Here is a 27,311-nt window from a genome sequence, read left to right on the forward strand (position 1 = left end):
ACTCGCTTCTGGTTGCCTAGCAACTTAACGATGTTATGACTGAAGCACGACTAATCTAATTATTTGCAATGAGGCAAATGTGTCTCTGAGATAGAAAACCTTTATAGGTTAAGATCAGTTATTTGGTGTTTCTTGGGAAAAGAAGCTCCAAAACATAAATGGAGATCATAAGAAATATTTTGAATTCACCTCTGAATCTTGTTAGCTGGGTAAATTTAGCAGATAAGACAAGTAACAGGGGTGGAACTGCTCTGAAGTGATGTGGCCTACACCTGTAAACCCAGCACTTTGGGAGTCTGAGGTGGGAGGATTGCTTGAGCCCAGGAGTTGAAGGTTGCAGTGAGCTATGATCACATCATTGCACTCCAGCCTGGGCAACAGAGCAAAACGCTGCCACCAATCAATAGATAACGTGGCAAGACACAGCATAACATGGGTTTCTGATTTTAGTTGCATTCTGTCTGTAGCAGACGCTGCAATATGTTTACCCACCATAGAGTAGTCACTTCTGTGAATTGCACTAGGTATAGATTCAAGCATTTACTCTCTTTAGAAGTGGAGATATTAGTGTTATTTTGGACATTAGTGAATATGGAGTCTCATGGGCCTTAGTGTTGTTTAATGTTGCATAGGTTTGTTGCTGTTTGCTTTTTTAAAAAATCAACTTTATTTAGTTATGAATATAAATCAAGAAAATGCAACCATTTTAGTGTACAGTTTGATAAATGTTTTACATGTAACTACCTTTACAACAAAGATACAGAACATTTCCAGTATTCCAAAAGATTCCTTTGTTACTTTTCTTTTTTTTGAGACGGGGTCTCGCTAGGTCACCCAGGCTGGAGTGCAGTGGCGTGATCTCAGCTCACTGCAAGCTCCGCCTCCCGGGTTCACGCCATTCTCCTGCCTCAGCTTCCCTCAGTCGCTGGGACTACAGGCGCCCACCACCACGCCCGGCTAGTTTTTTGTATTTTTTAGTAGAGGTGGGGTTTCACCATGTTAGCCAGGATGGTCTCGATCTCCTGACCTTGTGATCCGCCCACCTTGGCCTTCCAATGTGCTGGGATTACAGGCGTGAGCCACCGCGCCTGGCCTTTGTTACCTTTCTTAATCAATTCTCATCTGCTCATCCATCCCTAAGCCTAGAGTCTCAGGCAATCACTGATATACTGTCTATCACTAGATGATTAGATTGGCCTTTTCTGAAATGTCGTCTAAGTGGAATCATATAGTGTACTGGATACTCTTCTTTATCTTTTTTTTTGATCAGTGTTATGTTTTTGAGATTTGTCCTTGTTGCATGTGTGGGTAGCCCATTACTTTTTATTCCTGAGTAGTATTCCATTTTATGGATATGCTGTCATTTATGGCTGTTTTGAGTAAAGCTGCTATGAACATCCACATACAGGTCTTTGTGCGGACATGTGTTTTCATTTCTTTTGGGTAAATACCTAGGAGTAGAATTTCTCGGTCATATGAGAAGTGTGTGTTTAACTTTACAGAAAACTGCCAACTGTTTTTCAAAAACCATTGTACCATTTTACATTCCCACCAGTAGGACATGAGAGCTCTAGTTATTCTACATCTTTGCCAACACTTGATAAATTGTCAGATCTCTTTTTTTTTTAAAGAGAGAGGATCTTGCTCTGTTGCCCAGGCTGTCAGTGCAGTGGCACAGTCATGGCTCACTGTAGTCTTGAATTCCTGGGCTCAAGTGATCCTGCCACCTCAACCTCCTGAGTAGGTGGGATACAGGTGTGTACAACCACTCCTGACTAGTTTTGGTTTTTTATTTTTTGTAGAGACTGGGGGTCACTATGTTGCTCAGGATGGTCTCACATTCCTGGGCTCAAGCAATCCTCCTGCCTCAGCCTCCCAAAGTGCTGGGATTTTTTTTTTGTTCTTTTTTTTGTAGAGACAGGGTCTTGCTATGTTGTTCAGGCTACAGCGCAGTGGTGTGCTCATAGCTCATTGCAGCCCCAAACTCCTGGGCTCAAAATAATTTTTAATTTTTTTTTTTTTTTTTGGTGAGATGGAGATTTATTCTTGTTGCAAAGGCTGGAGTGCAATGGCACGATCTCGGCTCACCACATCCTCCACCTCCCAGGTTCAAGAGATTCTCCTGCCTCAGCCTCCCGAGTAGCTGGGATTACAGGCAAGTGTCACCACGCTCAGCTAATTTTATATTTTTAGTAGAGACAGGGTTTCACTGTATTGCCCAGGCTGGTCTCAAGCTCCTGGCCTCAGGTGATCCACCCACCTCGGCTTCCCAGAGTGCTGGGATTACAGGCGTGAGCCACTGCGCCCGGCCTAATTTTTCATTTTAACCATTCAGGTGGATGTATAGAGGTACCTCATTGTGGTTTTAATTTGCATTTTCCTGTTGCCAAATGGTGCCAACCATTTCTTCATGTGCTTATTGGCGATCCGATATTTTCTTTTGGGCAGTGTCTATTCAGCTCTTTTGCTCAGGCTTTAAGTTGAATTGTTTGTTGTCTTACAATTTTAAGACTTCTTTTTTTATACTCCAGATACAAGTCCTTTGTCCGATGTAAGTATTGAGAATAATTTCTCAATACTTATTTTTTCTTAATACTTATATTTTGTTGTTCGTCTTTCACTGTTCTTAGCATTATCTCTCTTTCTCTCTCTTTTTTTTTTTGGGACGGAGTCTCTCTGTGTCACCCAGCCTGGAGTGCAGTTGCGTGATCTCAGCTCACTGCAACCTCCGCCTCCCGGTTCAAGCAATTCTCCTGCCTCAGTCTCCCGAGTAGCTGGGATTACAGGTGTGTGCTACCATGCCTGGCTAATTTTTGTATTTTTAGTAGAGATGAGGTTTCACCATGTTGGCCAGGCTGGTCTCAAACTCCTGACCTCAGGTGATCCACCGGCCGCAGCCTCCCGAAGTGCTGGGATTACAGGTGCGGGCCACCATGCCTGGCCAGCATTATCTCTTGAAGAACAGCAGTTCTTAATATCCTTAATTTTTATAAAGTCTTACTTTTTATAAATTTTTATAAAAAGCTTATCACTTTTTTCCTTTTATGGTTCATGCTTATTTTGTTCCATCTGAAAAAAACTTTACCTACCCAAGGTCAGAAAGATTTTCTTCTGTATTTTATTTTAGAAGGTTAGTAGTTTTACATTTAGGTCTATGATTTATTTCAAGTTAATTTTTATATACACGCAAGATAAAGATCAAGGTTTCATTTTCTTGCATATGAATGTTTGTTTCAGCACCACATATTGCAAAGATTATCATTTTTCAAGTCATTTACCTTGGGCACTTTTGTCAAAAATCAATCAAACAGACCAAGGCAGGAGGATGGCTTGAGCTCAGGAATTTGAGGCTGCAGTGAGCTGTGATGACACCACTGTACTCCCCCCGGGTGATAACGCAAGACCCTGTCTCAAAAAATTAAAAATATCAATCACACTTACATGTTTGGCCCTATTTCTGTACCCTATTCTGTGCCAGTAATCTGTACATATGTCTGTGTGCCAATACCACACCGTCTTGATACACTGCAACTTTATAGTAAATCTTGAAAGCAAATAATGTAGTTTTCCAACTTTTTGTTCCTTCCGAAAATCGTTTTGGCCATTTAAAATAGTTTTTATTTCTGTATAAATTTTATAATCAGCTTTTTAATTTCTACAACAAAAAAAAGCCTTCTGGGATTTTAATTGGGATTGCATTGAACCCGTAGATTAATCTGAAGAACTGACATCTTAACAGCGTCAAAGTCTTCTGATCCATGAACATGGTGTATCTTTTCAGTTATTTACAGCCTCTTTAATTTTCTTTTCGTTTTTTTGAGATGGGGACTTACTCTGTCGCCCAGGCCGGAGTGCAGTGGTGCCATCACGGCTTGTTGCAGCCTAGCTCCTGGGCTCAAGCTCCTCTCACCTCAGCCTCCTGAGTAGCTGGGACGACAGGAACACGCTACCACACCCAGCTAATTAAAGGAAAACTCTTTTTTTTAGACATGGAGTCTTTCTGTGTTGCCCAGGCTGATCTCAAATTCCTGGGCTCAAGTGATCCTCTTGCCTCAGCCTTCCGAAGTGCTGGGATTACAAGTATGAGTCATGATGCCCAGACATCTTTAATTTTTAATTCAGGAGTGTTTTGTAGTTTTCAGTATACAGGTCTGGCACATATTTTGTTAAATATGTCCCTAAATATTTCAGATCTATTGATGCTATCAAAATGATATTTTAAAGAAGTTCAGACTCCAAATATTTATTTTTGGTACATAGAAATGCACCCAATTTTTGCATTTTTTTTTTTTTTTTTTGAGATGGAATCTCACTCTGTCACCCAGGCTGGAGTGCAATGGTGCAATCTCAGCTCACTGCAACTTCTGCCTCCCAGGTTAAAGCGATTCTCGTGTCTCCGCCTCCCAAGTACCTGGTATTATAGGCGTGTGCCACCACTTCCGGCTAATTTTTGTATTTTTAGTAGAGGTGGGGTTTCACCATGTTAGCCAGGCTGGTCTCAAACTCCTGACCTCAACTGATCCACCCGCTTTGGCCTCCCAAAGTGCTGGGATTACAGGCGTGAGCCACTGTGCCCTGCCAATTTTTGTATATTGACCTTGTATCCTGCAGCCTTGCTAAACTCACTTATAAGTTCTAGGGTTTTTTTTTTTGGTTTTTTTGTTTCTTTTTAAAGATTCCTTGGGATTTTCATGTCCTGTGTAACATGTCCCAATAAAAGACAAAAAATATATTCACCTTTCTTGAGAATGCCTGGGTGCTGTGGCTGATTTAAAAGGTCCAATTTATGTGACTATAAAGCATTCAGCTGTTGGTTCCACCCAAATTGTATTTAATTAACCTGAAATCCTAGAGGAAGAGAAATACTTAAATTCTTGAAGTTTAAATGTTAGAAAAATAACATTAATTAGAATTTTATAAACCCCCTTGAAGTGGAATCTGATAGTGGTTGGTTGTTGTCAATAGAACTAGCTGTAATGATTTCAAAGATTGTGTATTTCTTTTTGATGCTCATGTAGCCATCTCAAGACCATACTCTCTCATTGTCTTTTTTGAGTTTTACCTCTTGATTACCTATCTATCTGTTATTTGGAGAGTTTTCTTTGGTAAGGTTTTAATATGCATTTATATTTATAAATGCTTATTAAGCATGCACTTTTGTCCTAGGTTCCACGGATACAGTTGGGAGCGAAACAGGAACATATGTATATTATCTTTCTGGAACTTATATTCTAATAAGGCAGTGTGGCATTGAATAAGCAGTTATACAAATTATGTATAGTCGTGATAAGTGCTATAAAGTAACTAAGGGTTTATGAAAGTTTGTGAACGGCTATGGGTCAGAGACATGCTTTCTATGGAAGTGACGTTTTAACTATCCTCCGGTAGTTGAGTTCAAAGAAATAGGTAGATTTACGGATTGCAGAGTGGGTAGTGCTACTTATATGTCAGCCCACTTACCTTGATGTCTATGATCCAAACCTTTTTTCTTCAGTAACATTTTTACCTTGCATGATCATTAGGAGAGTTTAGGCAAGAGTCATGAATTAATTCCTTTTCCCTACATGTATTATTAGCAGCTATATATGCAGCTCTCAAGTCATAATCATAATTTGAGTGCATTTGAGAAGACATGCCGGTCAGATTTACATCAAACAGATAGTAATTTTGGTATTTCTTACAACCAGAATTTTATTCAGAATTTTTACGTTGTCCAGGGATAATGGTGAAGTGGGGAGAAAGTTTTGGGGGAGGCTAAATGCTTCCTATGGTACTTAAAATGTATTTGACTATAGTGAATATAAACATTTAAGATAATTATGGGTGGTATATAGTTATGTTTCTTAAGAGGGTCCTGGTTTCATTTGATACCTTTTAGATTCTCTTTGTTCTGAGTAATTCACTTGGTTCTGAGTAAGCCCTGAAAGATTATGTAAAATAGGTATAAGAAAAAAACCTGCATGCCTTGCTTTCATCAGTTTTATTTTGCAGATTTGTGCATGTCTAAGTATTGCTTTCAAAAACAAATAATTTAGAGTGTTACTTTAGTAATTAGTAGACATAACAATGATGATGTAATTTCTTGAGAATATGGCTCTCAACTTGCATGCAGAAAAGAATAGGTGATTAAATTTGGCAAGTCAGATTGACTTACTTTGCCAAAGAGAAGTGTATGTTTGAATAGTTTGAGTGAATTTTTGTAGTACTTGTCACACTGTCTTGTAGTTATGTGTATGCATCTCTCTTAGTCTGTTTTCTGTTGCTATCACAGAATACCTGAGATTGGGTAATTTAGAAAGAATAGAGGTTTATTTAGCTCTTGGTTCTGGAGACTGGAAAATCCAAGAGTGTGGTGCCATCATCTGGTGAGGGCCTTCTTGCTGCATTATAACATGGGAAGGGAATCACATGGCAAGAGGGCAGGAGTGTGCCAGTTTAGGTCTTTCTTTCTCTTCTTATAAAGCCACCAGTCCCACCATAGGAACCCTACCCTGATGACCCCATTCAATCTCAATTTCTTCCCAAAGGCCCCACCTCCATGTACCATCAACATATGAATTGGGGGATTATGTTTCCAACACACGAAATTTGGAGGACACATTCAAGCTATAGCAATATCTGTCCTTCCTCTTCTCTTTCTACCGTGGTACTGTTTTTGAGACCCAGTGGGTACTCCATATGTATTTCTTAAATGAATGATGCACGCAGTAGTCAATCTGGATGATTCACTTTAGAGGATAATTCCTGCATTATTCCTGTTCTGAAAGTTCTACTTAGTGCTAGTTGTTTCTTTTTCATTTTATCCTGGTTTTCATTGACTTTGAATGGGATATTTATATTACCATCATCTGATGAATAACCTCTTAGCTCTCTGCTTGAGTTAAGTAATAGTTTTATCTTTCTGTTTTTGTGGCTTAACCTATTCACCTATATGTATCTCTAGCCTGTGTGGTGGCCTGGTGACATCCAACTACCCTGGGGAAAGTGATGAAAATTCAGATCTGTGCATTTTATGCTTTGAAGGCATTGACCAAAGTTTTAGGGGAAGAGTTGGTTATAACTAATGGCCAGATTTGAGGTTTGGGGATCACCTTTGTATGTTATTTATTCATTCCTTCTTCTTCTTCCAATAGAGTATATACCAAAGAAAGAATGGTGAACAGGGAATAATCCATTTGAAATTTATCTTGGCATTCTGTAGTCTGAAAACTGAAAGTTAGTGCTGTCATAGGACCAAATGTAGCTTTTGGTAGCTCATTTGAGCTTGACCCCTTCCAACAACTTTTCTGGTCGGGTCACCCCCTTATTTTACATGCCTTCTCTGGGAGCTCTCTCTGGTGCTGACCTAAGCTTTTTGGTCCTGGGGCATTCCTCTCACTCTCCAGCCCCAACAGGATCACTCCTATTTATCTTTCTGTCTCCAGCAGTACCTCATTTGTGGTCGGTTAGTCTCAGTTACTGCTTTCTGTACACCTTCAGCTCACTGCCTCCTCTCTGCTAAGCCCACTTGGCTGGATAGCTGACTGTGGCAGGATAAAAACACAAAATCATACAGACTTCTCACTCTCAGTTCAGAGTCACTGACCTTCTGTGGTGCTCAAATGCTTCCAGCTGCCCTGGGGAATTGCCGCTCAGAAGATTTTTCCCCACTACATTCATCTTCTCTTTCTCTCTGTTGTCTTGTTCGTTCCTCCCTCCCCAAACTTCAACACCTCCTTCCTTCTTTTCTCCCTTAGCTGATGATCTTGCTTCCTATTTATTGAGAACATAGAAGCAATCATAAGATGACTTCTGCCGGCCACCAGCACCAAGATTCCCACCTCCCTGCAGCCGTGGAGTAGGGTGGGAGCAGCGAAGTTCAGTTACCAGGCTGTGCCTTGTGGCTCTGCAACCAGCAAGGGCCAAGGGAGGTCTGGAACCAGTGGAGTCATAAGACCAGGTGTCCCCAGAGGGGAGCCTGAACCGCCCCCATCCCTATGGGGGAGCTGTTTCTGCTCCCAAGGCCGACCTTTTTGCTTATATTGTTGGGTTCCACCCCACCTGGTCTCTGGATTCTTTTCCCTAGAGGACCTGTCACATCAATCTGAAAATGCTGCTGTTTCTCCCCTTTAAACCAAGCTCAGCCTGCGTTCCCCCCATTCCTGCCTCTAGCCACTGCCCCCGCCTCTCTTCCCCTTTAGAGGAGACTCTTTGCCGGAGTTTCTTTCCTGGAGTCTGCAGATTTTCTCTTCACCACTCCCATCCGACTGTGGCCTCCACCACGCCTCCCAAACTGCTCTCATCAGAGGCTGGGCTCTGCGGCGCCGAGGCCAGCGGTGACTTCTCAGCCCTCTCCCCATGCTACTGTCATCGTCTTCCAGCCTTCAAAACTGAATCAGGAGACTCCCGCGACCACTGCCCTCTGCTGCTATTCACAAACACACTTGATTTTCTCTCCCTGTCTCAATCTCCTTTACACACTCTTTATGATCTCCCTGAAACCTAAGCATGGACCACTATTGTTGGTTGAATTGTGTCCCCCAAAAAGATATGTGGAAGCCCCAGCCCTGGAGCCTGTGAATATGACCTTGTTTGGAAGCTAAGTCTTTGCAGATGTGATCAAGTGAAGATGAGGTCATTAGGGTAGATCCCTAATCCAGTATGACTGGTGTCCTCAGAAGACTAGAGGACACACAGAATCAGGGACACTTAAAGAGGAGAACGTCATGTGATGATGGCTGCAGAGAATGGGGGGTGATGTGTGTACAAGCCGAGGGGCACCATGGAGTGGCAGCAGCACCAGAAGCAAAGGCGTGAGCACGAGTTCCGCCACAGCCTTCCCAGGAGTCACAGCCCCATTGACATGTTCATTTCTGACTTCTCTCCTCCAAAACTGTGAAAGAATAGATTTCTAGTGTCTCAAGCCACCCGGTTTGTGATCATTGGTGATAGCAGCCCTATTTTGCATCCTGTTTTTAACGACAGTCACTCTTTTCATGGATCTTATCCTCTTTCTTGGCTTTAAATGATCACCCATAGTCTGACAATTCTCAAATTGATATCCATGGTGCGAACCTCTCCCCTCGATTCCAGACTCACATGTTCTACTGCCAATTCATTGTTTCCATGGGATTTTTTTTTAAAAAAAAAACAACTTTGAGATGGAGTCTTTGTTGCTCAGGCTAGAGTGCAGTGGCATGATCTTGGCTCACTGCAGCCTCCACCTCCTGAGTCCAGGTGATTCTCCTGCCTCAGCCTCCCAAGTAGCTGGGACTACAGATGCCCACCATCATGCCCAGCTAATTTTTGTATTTTTAGTAGAGATGGGTTTTCACCATGTTGGACAGGCTGGTCTTGAACTCCTGACCTCAAGTGATTTGACTGCCTCGGCCTCCCAAAGTACTGGGATTACAGGTGTGTGCCACTGTGCCCAGCACCCATGGGATTTTAAATAGGTATCTCAAGCTTAGCACACCCAGGGCTGACCTCCTGTCTCTTCTTCTCCAAACCTGCTCTCTCTATGGTATTTCCAGCAGCAGTTCTGTCCTTCCAGGTGTTTAGGCCAGAAATCATGGGCTGTTTTTTGAGCCCCTGTTTTCTCTAACATCTCAAATATGACTTGTTAGCAAATCTTGTAGCCTATACTTCAGAGTATACTGTGAATCCTATCCTTTCTCACCATGTCTGCTGCACACTGGTCCAGGCTGTAGTCTCACTCCTGGTTCATTTAGGTGACTTTGTAACTAGTTTCTCTGCTTGTTTGTTCCCCTTCAGGCTCTTCTCAACACAGGAGTCGGAGTGGGGTGATCCTGCTCCAACAGAGGTAGGACATCCCACGCCCTTCCCCAGAACCTTCTGGGGCTCCCTGTTGCTCCTCGAGTGAATGCCCAGTCCTCAGTGTGGCCTTTGAGGCCCTTGCAATGTGGACCATGGCTCTTGCCACCCCCTCTGCCTCTCTGGCCCCAGCATTCCACCTTCTCCCCGCGCTCACTCTGCTCAAATGCTCTGCCCCGATCAGGCTCTTTCCCCGCTCCGGGAGCCTCTGCACTTGCTGGAATCCCTTCATAAATAAATATAAATGACATAGTTCTGTGGATTTTGTCCCAGCGTCCTCCTTCACTTGCTCTAGGCCTTTCCTTCAGTGTCACCTTCTCAGCAGGTCCTCCATCTGTCTGATCTGAAGTGGCCTCCCTCTCTTCTCTGTCTTCGTGTCCCTCCTTTGTATGTGTTACTCTCTAACATTCTATGTATTGTGTTTACTGTTTTTTAACTTTTTTTTGAGACCGAATCTCACTCTATCACCCCAGCTGGAGTGCAGTGGCGCGATCTTGGCTCACTGCAACCTCCGCCTCCTGGGTTCAAGTGATTCTTGTGCCTCAGCCTCCCAAGTAGACAGGATTACAGGCACCCACCACGACGCATGGCTAATTTTTTGAATTTTTAGTAGAGATGGGGTTTCATCATGTTGGCCAGGCTGATCTTGAACTGACCTTGAGTGATCCGCCCGCCTCAGCCTCCCAAAGTGCTGGGATTACAGGCGTGAGCCACTGCGCCCGACCTTTTTTAACTTTCTGACTCGCACACTGTAGCATTAACCCTCCAAAGACAGGAATTTTGATCCCTTTGATCATTGCTCCGTCCTCAGAACCTGTGAGACTGCCTGCCATATGGCAGACATCCCGTAACGTTTGTTGAATGGATGACAGAGGGAATGGGTTGCCAGTGTATGGCCAATTAAATTCTTTTTTTTTTTTTTTTTAGACGGAGTCTTGCTTTGTCGCCCAGGCTGGAGTGCAGTGGCGCGATCTCGGCTCACTGCAAGCTCCGACTCCTGGGTTTACGCCATTCTTCTGCCTCAGCCTCCGAATAGCTGGGACTACAAGTGCTCACCACCACGCCTGGCTCATTTTTTGTATTTTTAGTAGAGACGGGATTTCACCGTGTTAGCCAGGATGGTCTCGATCTCCCGACCTCGTGATCTGCCCACCTTGGCCTCCCAGAGTGCTGGGATTACAGGCGTGAGCCACTGCACCCGGCCTGAATTCTTTATTATTATTATTATTATTATTATTATTTGAGATAGAGTTTTGCTCTGTCTCCCAGGCTAGAGTGCAGTGGCATGATCTTGGCTCACTGCAACCTCCACCTCCTGGGTTCAAGAGATTTTCCTGCCTCAGCCTTCTGAGTAGCTGGGATTATAGGCATGTGCCACCATGCCCAGGTAATTTTTGTACTTTTAGTAGAGACGGGGTCTCACCATGTTGCCCAGGTTAGTCTCGAACTCCTGGCCTCAAGTGATCCACCCTCTTCAGCCTCCCAAAGTGTTGGGATTACAGGCGTGAACCACTGTGCCTGGCCTGAACTTATTATTTTTAAATAGCTTATGTTTATTTCACCACTGTTTTTTTACTCTTAATTATGACAGTTCTCAAATGTGGAAAAGAATAAAGAGAAAACTGTAACACATACCCCAAATACCCATCATCTAGATTTAACAATTATCAACATAATTTAACAATTATCAACATTTTGCCTTACTTTATATATTTTGGGGGTAAATTTTACAGATATCATGACATGTATACATTTCTAAAAATTAAGGACTTTTTCTGTGTCACCACAGTACCTCCTTTTTTTCTTGAGACAGGGTTTGGTTCTGTCCCTCAGGCTGGAGTGCAGTGGTGCAATCTTGGCTTACTGTGGCCTCTGCTTCTTGGGCTCAAGCAATCTTTCTACCTCAGCCACCTGAGTATGTGAGACTACAGTTGCATACCACCATGCCTGGCTAATTTTTGTATTTTTAGGAGAGACAGGGTTTCACCATGTTGCCCAGGCTGGTCTCAGACTCTTGAGCTCAAGCAATTCACCTGCCTCAGTGCTGAGATTACAGATGTGAGCCACTGCGCCTGGCCTCCACAATATGCTTATCACACCTATTAAAACTGACAGTAATTCCAGTTTATTATCTAATGGCGTCCTGTTCACATTCAGATTTCCTAATTGTCCTTTCCAGCTAGTTTGTTCAAATTGGAATCCAGTAAAGAACTAACCATTGCATTTCATTATGTCTTTTAAGTCCCTTCTAATCTAGACTGGGTCCCCCTCTCGACTTCTGTCCCCACCCCATCTCCACCGTGACATTGACTAGTTGAAGATTGCAGCCCAGCTGTCCTGTAAAGTGTTTTATCTCCTGGATTTCTTCTGAATGCTTTCTTTTTTCTTCTTCTTTGTTTTGTGATTTGTTTTGTTTTGTTTTATTTTGTTTTTTGAGACAGAGTTTCACTCTTTGTTGCCCAGGCTGGAGTGCAGTGGAGCAAACTGCTCACTGCAACCTCCGCCTCCCAGGTTCAAGCGATTCTCCCGTCTCAGCCTCCCAAGTAAGCTGGGATTACAGGCACTCGCCACCACGCCGGGCAAATTTTTATATTTTCAGTAGAGACGGGGTTTCACTATGTTGGCCAGGCTGGTCTTGAACTCGTGACCTGAGGTGATCTGCCTTCCTCGGCCTCCCAAACTGCTGAGGTTACAGGTGTGAGCCACTGCACCCGGCCCTGAATGCTTTCTTCTGAAGTCATTTGACTTGTTCTCTTCTTGTCTGTATTATCTGCAAACTAGATGTGTGTTTTAAAGGTTGATCAATTGAAATTCGTTGAATTAAGTTTCGTCTCTGAAGCCACTTCTCTGTAGCCACAGGGAGCTTTGGGATGTGAAGGGCCTGGTGTTTGCAGGAGGATGGCCTAAGAGCCTGAATCTGTGTTTACTGAGATCTTAGTAAGTTTTGTGCAGTCCTCTTGAGATGATGACTTCCCTCAGCCCTCAGTTCCTGATAAACCACCCTTGAGGAAAGCCTCTGGGACCTCTAAGGTCTGGAGTGGGGGAACCTCCTCCAGGTTTGTGGTTTCACAGGTAGAACAGAGAGCTCTGCGCCTGGATTGGGCAACGTCTCTTCTAGGTTTTGCCTTCCTTCTCCTCCTTGTACCTCCATTTGGGGCAAACAGAAATCAGCTTTGGGGTACCCCACTTTCCCTTTGTGAAGATTAGTGCCTTCCTGGTCGGTGATCAAGTTGGCTTGTCTTTAAGGAGGAAGTGGAGGTTCTCTAAGACGTGAGGCCGAGACCGAGTGTTCTCATATTTTCGTGCTTTGTGTTCTGTGACTTCTTTCCGCCAGGGTTTCCTGTTGTTGTTGTTTTTGCAGATAGGATAATGAATTTCTTTGTGGGGCAAAAAGATAAAAGTTTTCCATAAAATGCACGGAGGATAAAATGCACAGAGGACTGGAGAACTGCTTATGAACTCTGGACCGGAGGGGAATCTTGAAAATCATGACAGAATGTAAGATAGGAAGTATAATCATGAACTGAACTGATTTTCTTGGATCCTGGTTTCTGAACAGCTTATTTTATAGTATAAGCATACTAAGTATATGGTTATCATATTGTCTAATCGTTTTAGATGTATGGAATATGTTAATCCAGCTTTTATTGGTCGTGAATTAGGAAGTACTCATATTACCAAAATGGCATTATAAGGAAAAGCTGCCATGATCTAATGTAATGCCAAATTACGACCTCCTCATTTCTTTCTTTATGACACAGGAAATCCGGGATCCTCTTATGCAGTGGCTTGGGAAACACGTGGACTCCGAGGGAGAAATAAAATCCAGCCAGCTCTCTCTTAGATTTGTTTCATCCTACGTGTCTGAAGTAGAAATAACCCCATCTTGTATACCTGTGGTGACCAACATGGAGGCCTTCTCATCAGAAAATTTCAACTTGGAGATCTATCGCCAAAATCTGCAGACCAAGCAGTTGGGGAAAGTAATTTTGTTTGCCGAAGTGACCCCCACAACGATGCGTCTCCTGGATGGGTAAGGTGTGAGCAGGCCTCCTGCATCTGCTCGGAGGAATCCTGTTCCGTTGATCATCCTCTCTTACCAATAGTGGAGGAGGGGATAGAGTTGTAGAGGAATGCGTTTGACGAGACCTATTAGCAAGGCGGAAGTACTCTTGTCCTAGAAGAGTTGAATTGTGGAAAAGGAAGGTGAAGTTCTTTGATCACAGATTTGTTTTTTATGGGAATGGAAGGTGGTTGGTTTTGCTTTGTGTCTTGCTTCCTTGAATCAGGCCTTCAAAATGTTCTTTGATAAACTAATATGAAAAAATATGTGTAACCGGTGGCATTGTTGCTCAGGTTATCATTCTTCTTTTGTGCAGTTACAATCAGTGTTAGACATTTAATTTAAGATGTTTTTCAGGGGCATTTGAATAGGAAGTTTGAATGGCATCTAAGCTGTGTAAATTGAAAAAAGTCAGAGCTTTGTATTTTGAAAAGTGTTTTTAGTACATTGCTATCCAATACTTTTATTTATTTATTTATTTATTTTTGGAAACAGGATCTTGCTCTGTCACCCAGACTGGAGTCCAGTGGTATAATCGCGGCTCACTGCAGCCTCGACCTTCTGAGCTCGAGGGTTGCTCCTGCCTCAGCCTCCCAAGTAGCTGGGACTATAGGCACACGTCACCACGCCCAGCTAAGTTTTGTGTTTTTGGTAGAGACAGGGCTTCTCCATGTTGCCCAGGCTGGCCTCGAACTCCTGGGTTCAAGTGATCCTCCTGACTCAGCCTCCCAGAGTGCTGGGATTTTAGGCGTGAGCCACCATGCTCAGCCCCAGTACCTTTTCTAAAGCAGTCCATAACCCCATTTGGATATTTGAAATTTACTCTTATTGCAAGTTTTCCTTTTGATTCCTTCTGTTATGTAAACTCTGAGTAAAGATTAAAAAATGGAAAATAAAGGAATTGTTTTAAACTCCCCAATAGTACTAATACTATTTTAGTTTTAAAAATTGGGGTATAGGCTGGGCACGGTGGCTCACTCCTGTAATCCCAGCACTTTGGGATGCCGAGGCGGGCGAATCACGAGGTCTGGAGATCGAGACCATCCTGGCTAACACGGTGAAACCCCGTCTCTACTAAAAATACAAAAAATTAGCTGGGCGTGGTGGCGGGCGCCTGTGGTCCCAGCTACTCGGGAGGCAGGAGAATGGTGTGAACCCAGGAGGCTGAGATTGCGCCACTGCACTCCAGCCTGGGCGAGAGCGAGACTGCATCTCAAAAAAAAAAAAAAAAAAAAAAAAAAAATTGGGTTATAGAGGGAAGGAATAACAAAAGTGCCTTCCTTCAATGTGGGGTCAAAATTTAAGGAGTGAAATATTCCAAAAATAACTGGATTCATAGTTTCTAAGCATTTCACTCATGGGACCACATGATTAGACAGAGGTATAATTCAATGTATGGGAATATTTTCGCCTGTTTTCCTAATAATAGTTTCTGGAATTTAATGCTATATTGATATAAAATGAGGAGCCAACTTTAGCATTTTCTTGACTGTCAAACTTAGGGTCATCGGAATGGCAGTTTTAGTATATGTGTTGTATTAGAGGAGGCATTGGCGGAATCGTTTGGGAGGATTATCAGAGTAACGGGGGCGAACTGGGAGGGGAACTGTGAGCCGTGTTCATTAACAATTGTTGTTTACTGAGTTAATTTGTATTGTCATAGGTACTTTTATTTTTCAGCATTTCTTAACTCTCCTGCTTCCACCCCACCCCCGACATCCATTGCTTCCCAGTAGAAAAGGAAAAAGCCTGTTCTTGTAGACGGAACAGTCATCACTTGCTTGTTGCAAACTCTGTGATAATCCTTTGTTACTCAAGTGAAGACTATTATACTGAAGGGGTAACTCGTGATAGTTACATTTTCTGGATAAAAAAATCAGATAAGTTATTAACAAAAGATTGGGGGGGGCCAAGTTCAGATAGAAAAATATGGGTACTTCCAGGCCATTTTTGTTGTTTCTGTGGAGAATACTGAAGAATATTTCATGTCAGCACCATCTGGGAACCTTGGAAGTGTGGTCCTGGAGCTCGTGGCCAGGGCAGCGTGTCATCAGGAGGGCAGCACACACCCTGAAAGTGCGGATGGGCCAAGGCTCCCGCACATCTGCACAGGGCTGGGCTTCACCACATGCTGTCCAGCCTGTGTTTTTGTGTGAAGAAAGAACCTGTATAAATATATTGCCTTAATATTCTTGGATATCAGGAAGTTCACTTTTGATATTAAACTAAAAAAAAACAAACCCCTCTGCCTTAGGAAACTCAGGTCTCTAAAAGTGTCTGACAGACATTGAAGCTGAGCTTGCCAACACTAGAGGTGGAACCTCCCATAGGATTAAGAGTTTTTATTTTTTTCAAAGGGGGAAAATATTTTGGCCTTTCTGAGGGTGTTTTGGAATCTTTGTTTCTCTTCTTGTTTGGTTTGATTATTAATTATTAATTCCTCACTTGGTGCAGAGCTGATACTGAATGAATGGTTGTTGATGGCCTTAGCTTTCCATAGATGCCCCGCATCCACTGTTCGCGGCGGTTCCTTCCTAAAACTATGAAGTGAAGTTACTCACAGAAACCTACTGAGTCAGTGAACCTGGGAAGAAATTCTTGCTGGGGAGGCAGTTGCCTTTTTAAGGAGAAGACATTTGGAGAGGTCACCTTGGTGTCAGAGGGACCACGAGATAGATGGATGCACAAAATATATGGTTTCTTACGTTCTAAGAATAAGGCCAAAATATTTCTAAAACTATATTTGCTCTTATCTGAGTGTATCAGTTCGTTCTTGCATTGCTATAAAGAACTGAGACTGGGTAGTTTACAAAGAAAAGAGGTTTAATTGGCTTACGGTTCTGCAGGCTGTACAGGAAGCATGGCTGGGAGTCCGCAGGAAACTGACAATCATTGCAGAAGGTGAAGGGGAAGCAGGCACATCCTACATGATGGGAGCAGGAGGAAGACAGCAAAGGGGGTGGTGCCACACACTTTTAAACAACCAGATCTCATGAGAACTCACTCACTATCATGAGAACAGCAAGGGGAATATCCACCCCCATGACCAAATCACCTCTCACCAGGCCCTCCTCCAGCACTGGGAATTACAGTTCGACATGAGATTTGGGCAGGAACATAAATCCAAACCATGTTAACCAGCTATCCTTATGGAAACATAGTCTATTTGTGGTAGTAATAATAGGTAACATGTACTGGCAGCTGTTCTCTTCCAGTTGCTGCTTTTGTGTGCTTTACACAAATCAACGAATCTCATACTTTATTTTTCAGTGCAGGGATCCCTGACCCCCGGGCTGTGGTCTGCAGCCTGTTAGGAACTGGGCCGCACAGCAATAGGTGAGCGGTACAAGTGAGCATTACTGGCTGAGCCCTGGCTCCTGTCAAATCAGTAGCAGCATTAGAGTCTCATAGGAGCTCAAACCCTGTTGTGAACTGTGCGTGTGAGGGATCTAGGTTGCGTGCTCCTTATGAGAATCTGACTAATGCCTTGTGATCTGAGGTGGAGCAATTTCATCCCGAAACCACTCCCCAACCCCCCGTCCATGGACAAATTGTCTTCCACAAAACCAGACCCTGGTGCCAAAAAGGTTGGGGACCATTGTTTTAGTGCTTTGGAGTCATTACTGGAACAGTGTCAAACACTAGTATTACACCAGTGTGTAGAATTCTAGGTAACAGAATTTACTGTGTGTGGAATTGTTCCTGTTTCTGAATATTTATCAAAAATGTGGAATACGGCCAGGCACGGTGGCTCATACCTGTAATCCCAGCATTTTGGGAGGCCGAGATGGGTGGATCACTTGAGGTCAGGAGTTTGAGACCAGCCTGGCCAACATGGTGAAACCCTGTGTCTACTAAAAATACAAAAACTAGCCAGGCAGTAGTGGCGTGCTCCTGTAATCCCAGCTACTCAGGAGGCTGAGGCAGGAGAATCGCTTGAACTTTGGAGGCAGAGGTTGCAGTGAGCCAAGATCGCGCCATTGCACTCTAGCCTGGGCGACAGAACAAGACTCCATCTCAAAAAAAAGTGGGATACTTTTTCTGTGGCTCATGCCTGTAATTGCTGCACTTTGGGAGACTGAGGCAGGAGAACTGCTTAAGCCCAGGAGTTTGAGACCAGCCTGGGCAACATGATGAGACTATCACTTTGATGAACCAACTGTACAGGACAAGAAGAATTTTCAAAACCATGGACTGGGTTCTCTCAATGCTTATTTCTCTCTTCGTCTGTGTGTATCATGTCTGCAGCAATTGAGCAGCTCTTTCCTAATGGGCTGAATTAGAAGTGAAATTTACATTATATATAGATCTTGATCATACGATTTAAAAAAATCTCTTTTTCTCCATCAACCCTTCCCCATCATGGAACCTGCACCAGCTGAAAATTGGGAGTTGTATTCCTAAGGAAGTCGGGGGAAGGACACAGTGGGGAACAGCCAGCAGTTTCTGCTGAGGTCCCAGATATCAACATGCATCTGTCTTCCCCTCCTTAGAAAACTCTCACCTATTCCTCAAGGAAAACGGCCCTAGTATCACATTCGTTTCCTTCCACTCTGTCAGATTCAGGATCTCTGGATGATGGGCCCTTTTCTCTTTTAGGGCCGGATGTGCCTATTACGGTCTTGCAATCTGTTAGCTGAAACAGACGAGCTCTCTGCCCCAGCACACCATGTGCCACGCTGCTGTAGTAGAAATCGGGACCATCAAGTCCCCCTGTACCCCCTGCACTGGCGGCCAGTACGTTTCCTTTTCGCTGTCTGGCAACCCGTGTTCTGCCCTCCGGGAATGCTCTTGCCCGGGATCTTTTGGGGCCACGGCTTTGCCTTCTGAAAGGGTCTTCTCTGTACCACATCAGGGACGGATACTGGAGAGGATGGGCTTCCAACACCCGCTTCCTGGGAGGATTTGGGGTCTGGGTGTTGTTTTGAGGACTGAATAGTCACAGCTTTTTATAGGCCAGCCTTAAGGTTTCTGTAGAGATATAAGTCTCTCAGGACTTTCGTAGCCCTCTAGTCTGCTTCTGATTGGTTCCATGTGAGTAACCATCAAGATCTTGTCTAGACAGTTTTGCAGCCTAAAAACTCTGGTCTTTTAAAGGCCTCAACGCTCTGCCGTTCCCTTCCCTCCCAATTTAATAGCAACTCCCTTGGGCCAAATGAAACCGTGGGCTTGGGTGGAAGGCCAGGCCCTTAATCATGTCTTTGGCACAAGACTTCTGGGCTCTATGCGGTGAAGCCTCTGTCTTATCTCCTGCTGGGGCTGCAGGGACAGCCCCATAGGCTCAACTTAGATTGCTGGTTGCTGACACAGAGCTCCTTTCTAATCAAATCTGTATTCTTTTCCACTTCTTGAGACTAGTTAGCTTTAGTTGGAGGTCATTTCTCTTTGATTGAACCTTGCTGACAGTGTCATGGACTGGCAAACACTGACATTTTGAATTTTCAGAGCTGTCTCCTATAAGAATAGAGCTTCTAAGAGACACCAGGTCTACCTCCCAACATGTAGAAGGTCAGGACTCCATCAAAGGCTTTGCTGCAGCAATCAGCAGTTGAGAACCTGTGAGACCTGTGTCTTTGCAAGCAATCCCCTGCCCATCTCCTCCATATCAGGCTGCATTTTTATTCCTTGTTTCTGGTGGCATGCGTGTAATCTGAGACCTAGCACCCCTTATTCAGGTACCAGTTCCTAGGTCAATTAGGATTAGATTTCACTGTGTGCAACAGATACCCGAAAATAGAAGTCGCTTGAACAGAATGGAAGTTTATTTTTCTCTCCTGCAAATGAGATAGACGGAGATGGAAAGTCCAGCGTTGGTGTGTTGACTCACGTGTCAAGGGCCCAATTGAGTTGCTCGGCCACCTTCAGCACATGTCCAGGATGGCGATCCCAATGTTTATGTTCTTACTTGAGCCAGTAAGCAGGAGGAAGGGGTAAAGAAGCCACATCCCTGTTCTTCAAGGGACAGAAGTTGCATATGGCCTTTTTGTTTATATATTATGAATAGGACCTAGTCACATGACCTACAAACAAGGCTGGGAAATAAATGTGGTCTTTATAGCAGGCATCCATGGATCTAACTGGAAACCAGGCTTCTATCACTAAGGAGGAGAGGAGGGTAGACACTGGAAGACGATTAGGATTCTGCCTCAGGAATGTCCTTTCAGTTTTTCAGACTATCAAGAAAAATACCTAGAGGCCCTGAAAGTAGTATACCTTCTCATAGTGCCAGGGCCTACCAGATTTAGGATCACAGGTGAAGATAATTATTTGACTTATAACACTGCTTTTGTTTCAGTGCTTACTCAAGGTAATTAGAGGAATTTTTTTTTAGGTGTTTACACATCTAGGTGGATTTAGAGATTTCTGACAGATTTTTGAGGACATGATATTTTCTTCTTTGCAAATCCAGCTGAGCTACCATGGTACTGGTGTAGAGAGCTTTCTTTTGATCTCTCTGGGCATGCGAGTGGCTTGTCTTAGAGCATGAACCCCCACTGCCTTCACCTTGTGCCTCCACCCCACAAATTTGGAAGCATGTTTGTGATTGAGTAGAGGGGAGAGCACTCTGAGGAGAGGAAGCAGCACAGGGCAATGTGGGTGCTGCTTGCTGATGACTGAGTCCCCTCTACCCCCAGAGTCAAAAGTCAAAACCCCATGAGTGATGCTCTTTCCCCAGGAATCTGACTTGTGCCACCCAACTCGTTTGCTTAGAAAAGGTCATTTCATCCTTTATCCCAGGCTCCAGCCATTTTCTCTGACATGTCTTCCTGACCGTGAATTGCTTTTCCACACTACTGCCAGGGTAACACCTTCCGGATGCCGTATGTGTTAATCTCTTTCCATAGTGCTATAAAGAACTAACCAAGACTGAGTCATTTATAAAGGAAAGAGGTTTAACTGAATCACAGTTCAGCATGGCTGGGGAGGCCTCAGGAAACTTACAATCATGGTGGAAGGCGAAGGGGAAGCAAGGCACCTTCTTCACAAGGCGGCAGGAAGGAGAATGAACACAGGAGGAACTACCAAACACTTACAAAACCATCAGATCTCGTGAGAACTCACTATCACAAGAACGGCATGGGAGAAACCACTCCCATGATCCAATTACCTCCATCCAGTCTCTCCCTTGGCCCCCGGGGATTATGGGGATTACAGGGATTATAATTCAAGATGAGGTTTGTGTGGGGACACAGGGCCTAACCATATCACCATGCTCTGTGTATTGCCGGTTTTGTTTCATGCCAGAGGTCTTTATTTTTCTGTGCTATTTCCTGGTAGGTTTCCCTGTGAGCAGTTAGCTCAGCCAGTTAGGTAGAGTCTCAGGGACATGGGTCCAGTCCGTGTCTGTGTCTGGGACAGTGAACTTCCCCTTGTTCCAGGCTCACATCCCACAGCTACAGCTCAGGAATCCCTTTGCAAATGTGAGCTATTGGTGGTGGTAGGGTCTAGGGAAGGGGGTGTGGACCAGCCACTGCAAATCCATTGTCACTGCAGGAAAAGCCCCTCCCAGAGTTCACTGTGCCTTGACATGGTGGGAGTGTGGCACTTTCCATTTAATCTCCTGATCAATGACAACCCTCTAGAGACAGCGTGAGGCTAGACTGTGAAACATAGGAGCTTGGGGTAACTGAGTCATTGTGCTATTTTTGGAATCATCTTTTATTTGGCCGATAGCGTCTTTCTTGATTGACTCATATCAAATCTCCATCTGAGAGTGAAATGACGTGAAACCACAATGTGTGGTGAGCAGATGAGCATAACCTTGCTCATGCTGATTTCCTTTGTATACTTGTGCAATCTGAATGAACCGGCCAAGGGTTGGACGTTTTGTATTTGTAAATAATATTTTAGATTTTCTTATTAAATAAGCTGATTTCTCATTTGTCACCGTTTGAGTCCCTTGATGTTTCAGGCTTAGATTTGACTTCTTTGCCCCATGGGATAAACACTTCTGAAGCACCCCCTGTATACCGGACACCGTGTTAGGCACTGGAGAGGTGTCCTGGCGGCTCAGGCAGCGTCCATGCCTGACGGCGCATTTGCAGAAGCAGATCCTAGTGCATGTGCCAGTTTGTAAAGTTGCATACACCGTTCTTAGTCTGAGCATTGGGGCTTTAGGCAGAAATGAAGTGGGCTCAGTGATATAGGAGAGATGTGCAGGGTTTGTTTTTGTTTTTGCAGTTACTGTGTGTTGGGCCTTGTTCCTGATGCTGTAGAGCTCATAATCTAGTAGGGAAAATGCTGGAACCAAGACTGTATCATCCACTAGCTCTGTGACCTTGACAGTCTCTCCTCCCTGAGCCTTACTGTATTCAGCTGTGAAATCAGAGGTGTTGGAACACCAGACGCTCTCCAGGCACCTTCAGCTCACCTCCTTTGACCTGGTGATGCCCCCACCCCAGGGCCTTCACCAGCCAGCCTTTCTATCTCTCAGTGACCTCCGGTGCTTTTAGATCACTGAGGTAGTTTTGTGAATCAACCTCATGTGAGTTGAGGAAACATTGTATGGGAGACAGTTGACTTTCTCCAAATGAAGGAGAAGAAAAGGAAACACAATCCCATAAAATATATATATGTTTTTAAATGGGAAGGGGGACGGGATTGCACTGGGGAGAATAGCTGCAGTCATTTAAGAAAGATAGTATTTCGATTTCAGAGTTTGGGGCCAACCCCAGCTTTTCAGCTTCGTGTGCACCTACCTAGTCAGTCCCAAATATCTTTTCCCCCATTTCTTCCCTTCTGGTTCTGTGCTGCTAACTGACTCAACTCTGCACCCTCCTCCCCTGAAATCGAGGCCCGAGAGGACAGAAATTGGGCTGGAACTAATTTAATGGCTGAGTGACCTCACAGTAGAGAAACAGCCGGATCCTAATAGGGGTCTTTGTCTACATTTCCACTCTGGCTGGTAGCATGCCAGTCAAGAGTCAAGCTGGAGACACAGGTGGAAGCGATTAGACCTGTCATAAAGTTTGAAAAATTGATTCTGGAGGCGAAGTGAATAGATTGAGCTTGACAGTGTTGTCCTAAAGATTCTAAGGGAAAATTCTGTAGTTTAATTTGAAATCCCTTGATTATTCATTAGCTTTCCAGATGGCTTTTGTTGATGTTTTCCATATTAATGCCTGTATTGTGTTATTGGTGTACTCTTAATGTGCACACAGGTAATGAACAAAGAATAAATACATTGGTAAGTGTCCCAAATTAATGGGATATTAGCGTAATTGTGAAATAAAGGGTTTTTAAAGAAGTCGATTCCTTGGGATAATTAGCACGAATTTTTTTATGTGTCAGTTTGGTACTTTAAAAGTGAAAATTATTGGAGAATTTAAAAAAAAAAAACCTTCATTTTAATGTTTACTTCTAAAGTTTAAAATATAACTTTGGCCTTTGACTTTGGCAACGGTTGTGACCGAAGGGTTATTCTGGCAAGTTCTCCATCAAATTTTTTTTGTTGTTCCAATTCAACACCTGAATAAGTTAACCTTTCACATGCCAAGCTCCTGAAGTTGAATTATTTTGTGGCCTGGTATTTTTCAGAGAAGCTTCTATATTAATTGTTAGTGTTCTTGGTGGTTTGTTTTCATATTCTGTAACTGATTTTTTAAGTAGGGTAGAGTTATTGTGATGTTTACCATTTTATGGTGGTGATATGTGTTCTATTTAGGTGACATTTTCATTAGAACTGAGCTGTCCCAGTGTCCTCTCTGCATTGCCGTTGATGTCCTCATCGTTTTGGGGTGCAGTAACAAAGTACCATGAATTGAACGGCCTATAAACAACAGAAATTTGTTTCTTACCGTTCTGGAGGCTGGAAGTCTGAGATCAAGGTGCTACCCAGCTTAGTCAAATTCTCTTCCGGATTGCAGACTGCTGACTTTTTTTTTGTGAGACGGAATCTCACTCTGTGGCCCAGGCTGGAGTGCAGTAGCAGGATCTCTGCTCATTGCAACCTCTGTCTCCGGAGATCAAGCAATTCTCCTGCCTTGGCCTCCTGAGCCTCTGGGATTACAGGCTTCCGCCACCACACCCAGCTGATTTTTTTTTTTTTGTATTTTTAGTAGAGACGGGGTTTCACCATGTTGGCCAGGCTGGTCTCGAACCCCTGACCTCAAATGATCCACCTGCCTCAGCCTCTCAAAGTGCTGGGATTACAGGCATGAGCCACCAGACCCTGCTGACTGCTGACTTCTTGTATCCACACATGGCAGAAAGAGGGTGAGAGAGCTCTCAGTGGTCCTCAGATAGAAGGACACTAATCCCATTAGTGAGGGCTCCACCCTCATGACTTAATCACCCCTAAAAGTGATTACCATCACATTGGGGGTTAGGATTTCAACACATGAATTTTGACAGAGGGTTGGGGAGGGAACACACACATTCAGTCCATTGCAGTTAAATATCATTTTACTATTGGACAACTTGAAGCATCCCAAGTTTGACTGCACAGAACAACAGCAGGAGTGAATGTCACCTGGAGTGGAGTGAACATGTCCTCCTTCAGGGTAGAGCAAGCTGCCCAGCCATGGCAGGGACTCTGCTGAAGCTCTTTCAAACCCACAGCACTCATCTCTCTCTCTCTTTTTTTTTTTTTTTGTTGAGATGGAGTCTTGCTCTATTGCCCAGGCTGGAGTTGCGATCTCGGCTCACTACAACCTCCGCCTCCCGGGTTCACACCATTCTCCTGCCTCAGTCTCCTGAATAGCTGGGACTACAGGTGCCTGCCACCACGCCTGGCTAATTTTTTGTATTTTTCGTAGAGACAAGGTTTCACCGTGTTAGCCAGGATGGTCTTGATCTCCTGACCTCGCGATCCACCCATCTCAGCCTCCCAAAGTGCTGGGATTACAGGCATGAGCCACTGCGCCTGGCCAACAGCACCCATCTTTTGAATGTTCTCAGTGGTGGCAGTCTTCATCTTTTGAGGGTATAGGAGACTTTTAGGAAAAAAAAATTAGATAGCATGGTAGGATAGCTGGGGTAGAAAGTGTTTGCAGAAATTGCGTATCGGCCCATGGTTCACTCATTTTACATTACTTAGATCTTGGGATGGGTCCTGCTGGCCCTGGTTTGGAATCCCAATTTATTAGACAAGTAAACTTGGGAAAATCAGCAACCTTTTATGCCTTTATTTCCTTATCTGTGTCATGTAGCTGGTAATAGTCTCCTTAAAAATAAAAAGTTTAATTACCAACTACTTTCTCTGGCACACCAGCTGTGTGCCAGACCCTGTGTGAGGCTCTGGGACCCATGGGGAATAGAGAGGATGTTGCGCCCTCCTTCGGGTTGCCTCACTGGATAGGGTGAGGATGCACTGAGATAATATGTCAGCAGACTCTTAGTACATAGCTAATATTTATGGAACTCTCATTATTATTTAAACTTTGTGTGCAATTCTTTTTAGCCTTCATGATGCATCCTTCAGCACCAGTGCTGTGGATGTCCATGAAACGGATTGGTGTGGTCCGTGCTCAGGATTGTGATATGTGTATCCTTTTTTTTGGAGACAGGATCTCGCTCTGTTGCCCAGGCTGGAGTACAGTGGTCTGATCATGGCTCACTGCAGTCTTAACCTCCTGGGTCCAAGTGATCCTCCCACCTTAGCCTCCCAAGTATCTGGGACCACAGTCATGAGTCACCATGCCTGGATAATTTTTAAATTTTTTGTAGAGACAGGGGTCTCACTCTGTTACCCAGGTTGGCTTTGAACTGCGGAATTTAAGCGATCCTCCCACCTCAGCCTCCCAAAGTGCTGGGATTATAGGCATGAGCCACCGTGCCTGGCATGGTAGGTGTTTTCTTCGAATGGAATTTTTGTTGAAGATTTCGACAGTTTTTTTCTCATACTAGAACCAATTGTTTGTTGCTGGTTACTGTTTTGCCAAAAATATTTTGTTTTAGTCCAACTTTTTTTGAAAGATGAGAAAACATAGTCAGTTGTCCATGTTTGTGTTTCTCTTATATGTGAAGCAAGTCTCTTTTTCATTGAAATTTCTGTTTTTTAAAAATCTTAACCCTTTAATTATCATTTTCACAGGTAATTCACAGTCATTTCAAAGGAGCCAAATCTGCAGTGGTTTGAACATTTTTGCAGTCCCGTGGATATGCCTTGTGCATCACCCACACCTTCCTGAGACCCCTTAACCTTCCGTGACAGTCGGAAACACTTGCACTTGACATTACTACATCCTCTTGAATCTCTAAAAAAAAACCCCAGATGTTTATTACTCTGCAGAATTGCTTGATTATAACTACATTTAATATTCATTTTGTCAGATGCCTCTGTTTTATTTAAACAAGCAATAAAAGACCACAAAAGGTAATAAGGCAAGGTTTGGGGTTAGAAAAGATAATCAATCAAGATGGTGACAGGGACTTCTCTACACTCTTTTCCCCCTAGTTCAGGTTTATCTTAGAGAAAAAGCCAAGTGTGTTGATTGTAGTTTAGTAGTGAGCTGAATCCACTGATGTTTGGAACTGCTTCCTCTCTAGTCTATAGATTGTAAAGGAGTTATTCCTTAGCAGGAGGGCCAATGACATGACCTTGGAATAACCAGCCTCTGGTTATAATCTGGTGCCTGAAAGCTTAGGTTAGATAACAAGGGGATATAAATAAATTGATCTAGATAAGTTAGTTTACTTAGGCCGCGGAACCTCGCCCTTAATCATCCACGTACAGAACTACTCTCTCCGGGTCTGGGCGACCGTATGAATTGCCCACAAATGTGTTGACTCAAGGCCTTTGTCATTAAGTCTATACTGAATAAATGCCCACAGTGCTGGCTTCTCAGGGCTGCGGCTGCTGACTCTTTATAGCACCCTCCTCGGTGTTTGTGGGTGGCCCAGTCCCCTAGCCCACTCTTTCACTGGATTCCTGTGTCTGAGTGCATTTGTTCATCTGTCGTCTGGCCGTGTTCTGCGGGTTGGACCTAGCAGCCATTCATGTGGGGAAGGTCAAAGCAGGTGGCCCTGTTGAAAGCCCATTGCATAGTCTCTGACACAGAGTGGGGTGGCCACCAAGAGTTGGTTTAATCTCCTCTTCAGCTATCAGTGAAGGCAAGTGCTTTCCCCACACGGCACTGCCGATAGCCACCGACTTTGGAAACTGCAAATAAAACCTGAGAATGTGTTTCAAGATTCTGATGCAGTAAGAAATCTGTGATAAGAAAGCAGCATTGCCCAAACTTGGATTATGATTTAACAGTAGTTTCTAAGTAGAAACTTTTTTAGATATTCTTAGAAGTTAGTATTTATGATAACTGAGGTCTGACCAGTCACCGGGACACGTGGGGTGTGCAGATAGAGGCTGAACTCTGGGTTAAAAATGTGTTTTAGTCAAAATCTGTAAATGTATAAAATAAATGTGCCATATAAGCCAGCAGGTATTTTTCCTCCTACTTGTTAAGCATCCCTCTCTACCATTTCTGTTTCTCTCCTG

General features: G+C 43.8%; 1 protein-coding gene across 18 annotated transcripts in view; it reads left to right on the forward strand.

Annotated features, from left to right (window-relative positions):
- Positions 1-27,311, forward strand: part of HLCS (holocarboxylase synthetase) — a 247,618-nt gene that overhangs the window by 80,386 nt on the left and 139,921 nt on the right. For all 18 annotated transcript variants that reach the window (XR_013414913.1, XR_013414914.1, XM_077995782.1 and 15 more), the window contains one exon: positions 13,575-13,846. Coding sequence is in view for 16 of the 18 variants with exons in the window: in XM_077995782.1 (XP_077851908.1) it covers positions 13,575-13,846 (272 nt within the window). In the remaining 2 variants the exon portion in view is untranslated. The remainder of the gene's footprint in view (positions 1-13,574; positions 13,847-27,311) is intronic.

This window comes from Macaca mulatta, chromosome 3, assembly GCF_049350105.2.
Source record: "Macaca mulatta isolate MMU2019108-1 chromosome 3, T2T-MMU8v2.0, whole genome shotgun sequence".
NCBI lineage: Eukaryota > Metazoa > Chordata > Mammalia > Primates > Cercopithecidae > Macaca > Macaca mulatta.